This window comes from Pipra filicauda, unplaced genomic scaffold (genome assembly GCF_003945595.2).
Source record: "Pipra filicauda isolate LSUMZ 115617 unplaced genomic scaffold, ASM394559v2 scaffold291_size933811_pilon, whole genome shotgun sequence".
Lineage (NCBI taxonomy): Eukaryota > Metazoa > Chordata > Aves > Passeriformes > Pipridae > Pipra > Pipra filicauda.
Genome location: NW_024104411.1, coordinates 349,525 through 352,689, shown reverse-complemented (window position 1 = coordinate 352,689; position 3,165 = coordinate 349,525). Strand labels below are relative to the sequence as shown.

Sequence of the window (3,165 nt, the reverse complement as noted above, 5' to 3'; positions counted from 1 at the left end):
CCACCCCCCCCAACCGCCGACACGCACAGCAACACCCCTCAGACCATTTGTACCCTCTTGCATGCACACCCCACACACCCGCACGACCCCCCAAAACAATCACCCCACGCACCCCCAGACTCACACGCCCATGAACACCCGTGTCCCTCTCCCAGACTCTCTCTCTCTTCATCCCACGTATCCCCGTGTCCCCCCAGACTCTCACCCCCACGCACTCCTGTGTACCCCCAACTGCTCCCCCAGACTCTCCGCCCCTCCACCCCCCGCATGCCCGACTGCCCCCCGTGTCCCCCCGACTGTCCCCCCGTGTCCCCCCGACTGTCCCCCCGTTCAGCACCGCGGACAGATCCCGGCCCCGCTCCCATCACGTGGCTCCCACCGCCCCTATATAGCGCGGGTGCGGGCGGCGCGGAGCGGCGCGTCCTGCGGGAGGAGCGGAGCGGAGGAGAGCGGTGAGACACGCACCGGGAACCGGGACAGCCACCGCCCCGGGAGCCCCGGCCTGAGGAGGAGGGTCCCGACCCCGGGAATGTCCAGTCTCGAGGAGAGGACGGTCCCATCTCGGGGTGGGGGAGGGTGTCCCGTCGCAGGGGGTTCGCAGGTCCTGGGGGGTCCCATCCCAGCTGCCGCGTGTGTCTCATGCCTGGAGGGGTGTCCCATCCCGGGAGAAAGGGTGTCCCGTCCCCAGGTGGGTGGGCCCCAGCCTGCGTGGGGGTCGTGTCCCCAGAAGGGTCCTGTCCCAGCGACGAGGGGCGGAGTTCCCATCGGAGGGGGTGGGGGTCCCGTCCCGGGGGGCTCCATCCCCAGGGGATCTCATCCCTGGGGCGGGGGTCCCCCATGGGGTGAAGCCCCTGGAGTGACCCCTAACCGCAGCAGGGGGATGTGGGGGTCCGGGGTGTGGGGGGGCTGCCCTTACAGGCATCTGGCCCCGGAGTGGCTGCGATGCGGGTCAGGATGATTTCGGCTGCCTCCGTCCTCGTCCTGCTCTTCCTGCCCTCGGAGACCTGCTCACCCCTGCAGTGGCCCCGGGGTCCATCCCGCAGGCTGACCCTGGCCCCCCAAGCCACCTGGGAGCCCTGGATGGGCGCCCCGCGACCCTCGGTCCCTGCCGCCCATCCCCTGCCCCAAAGACTGTGTCAGCTCCACGGGGCAGAGCCCACCCCGGCCCCCCGAGCCCCGCGGGCGCTGCAAACCGGCAAGAGGCGAGACGGCAAACCCAATTCGTTGGATCTCACCTTCCACCTCCTGCGCGAGTTCCTGGAGATGTCCCGGGAGGAGAGACTGGCCCAGAAGGCACTCAGCAATAAGCTCTTGCTGCAAAGTATAGGAAAATGAGGGACGGTCGCTGAAGGGGGGGAATGAAGGAGATCGACCCCACAGCGAGTCGCCACGGCACAGCAGAGAACGGGGGGAATGCCGAGGGCTGCAGCCGTGCCCGGGGAGCCCCAACCTTGCCTGGCAGGGTCCCTGTCACTGCGTCCCGCGTGTCACTGTTGTGCATTAAAGTCACCCTCGTACCTGCCCTGCTGTTGTACTTTTATGCATCCTCCTCCCGTCATGAACCAAACCAGGTCTCCCCCCAAACACCGGAGCAATCCCAGATGTATCCCTGGGTGAAAAGCAACAGCATAAAGAGCTCCGAGCGGTGCGGCTTGTGCCTCCCCGGCTGGGAGCTGCACCCCGGGACCCAGCCAGGGCTTCTCCTCCTCCAGTATACCTGTGAACGGCTCAGAGAGCCGCCGCTTCCCGGCTTCGCAGCAGGTCTGCACCTTGCCGTGTCGCAGCTGGGGATTTGGGACAAGGTTTGAGGTTGGCAGCACTCAGAGGAAGATGAGCATTCATGTAAAGCATCGGCTTTACATGAATGCAAGAGCATTGCAGGCCCCCCAAGGGGTCCTTGTCCCCTCCCTCCCCACTCTGTGTCCTCTCTGGGGCACGGACACACCCCCCCCCCCCAGCGTCTCAATCCCCCTCCCGCAATCACAGCCCCGTGCTCGGAGCGGCTGTTCCCACCCCAGCCTGTGCAGGGGCTGCTGCTGGGCACGACAGGGCTGAAGGGGTCTGGGAGGGCTCCCAGGCACTGACCGTCACTGTGGAAGGAGGGAAAGTGTCCTGGGACCCTCTGCAAACGGGGTAGCTCGACATCCCCTCTCCACGGCCAGCTCGGCCATCCCAGCCCTGGCTGACTTACTGGGGTGGGCACAGGGATGCACAGGACCTCTGCCACCCTGGGGTTATTGGAGAGGGGACAGTGAGGGAGTGGAGACTTGTGGGGTTAGGACAGAAATCATAAGGATCAGACCATGCCAAGATGGGAGCACAGGGAAGCGGGAAGGAGCACATGCCTAAGTTGAGCAGCTTGGGCTTGGCTTTGTGACACCAATCTGGCCTGACCCTGCACCCCACACCTGCCTCTCCAGAGGGGCTGCTCTGCCCCAGCACCTTTTCCAAGTGAGGCCACAGCAGCTCACAGCCAATGAGCCAAACACTGGCTGGACCGCTCCAGCATCCTCCACCCACTGCATCATGCACTTCCTTAGCACCTCCAGGCGAAATTTTGCTCCCGTGATCCCCAAGAGCACAATGTCACAGAATCCCAGAATGGTTTGGGTTGGAAAGAACCTTAAAGCTCATCTCATTCCATCACCCTGCCATGGAACCCTCCACTAGACCCATCCGACCAGACAACCCCAAACTTAAACAGGATGATTTTTTGCTCACCTCCATCAAACGTGGAACTCATCTTTCCAAAATGAATGATCGTAGTGAAGCTGTGCAGGTCAGAATAGATGCTGGTGCCACCCCCAGCAGGAGCAGCCCTGCATTCCCCCAGGCCTGGGTGGCTGGATGGGTCTGTGCTGCCTTGGCTCCCACCTTGGCTTCCATCAGTCTTGTAGCACCCTCAGCACATCTTCTGCTCATCTTTGCTTCAGTCTCTCTGCTGGTGACACCAGGAGCAAAACCACTGTCCAATAACCTGAGCTTCTCCAAAAAAGGGTATTTTTACCGCAGTCAGTCAGACATCTCCTGTCCCCTTCCCCAGCCCTGAAACAATTTCCCACCCCACCTGACAACTCTAACCTGCACTTATACCCCAAATACCTGCCAGACTCCTGCACCAACATGAAGATCTTTGGCTTTTAAGGCTCAGAACCAGCTGGGACC

At 62.9% G+C, this 3,165-nt stretch overlaps 1 protein-coding gene across 1 annotated transcript; it reads left to right on the top strand.

The window, feature by feature from the left end:
* The first annotated feature begins 361 nt into the window (after positions 1 to 361).
* LOC113982386 (corticoliberin-like) lies at positions 362 to 1,522 on the top strand. Its single transcript, XM_027710571.2, has 2 exons — positions 362 to 452; positions 919 to 1,522. The coding sequence occupies exon 2, from the start codon at positions 943 to 945 to the stop codon at positions 1,333 to 1,335; it is 393 nt and encodes a 130-aa protein (XP_027566372.1). The 5' UTR covers positions 362 to 452; positions 919 to 942; the 3' UTR covers positions 1,336 to 1,522.
* Positions 1,523 to 3,165: the final 1,643 nt, after the last annotated feature.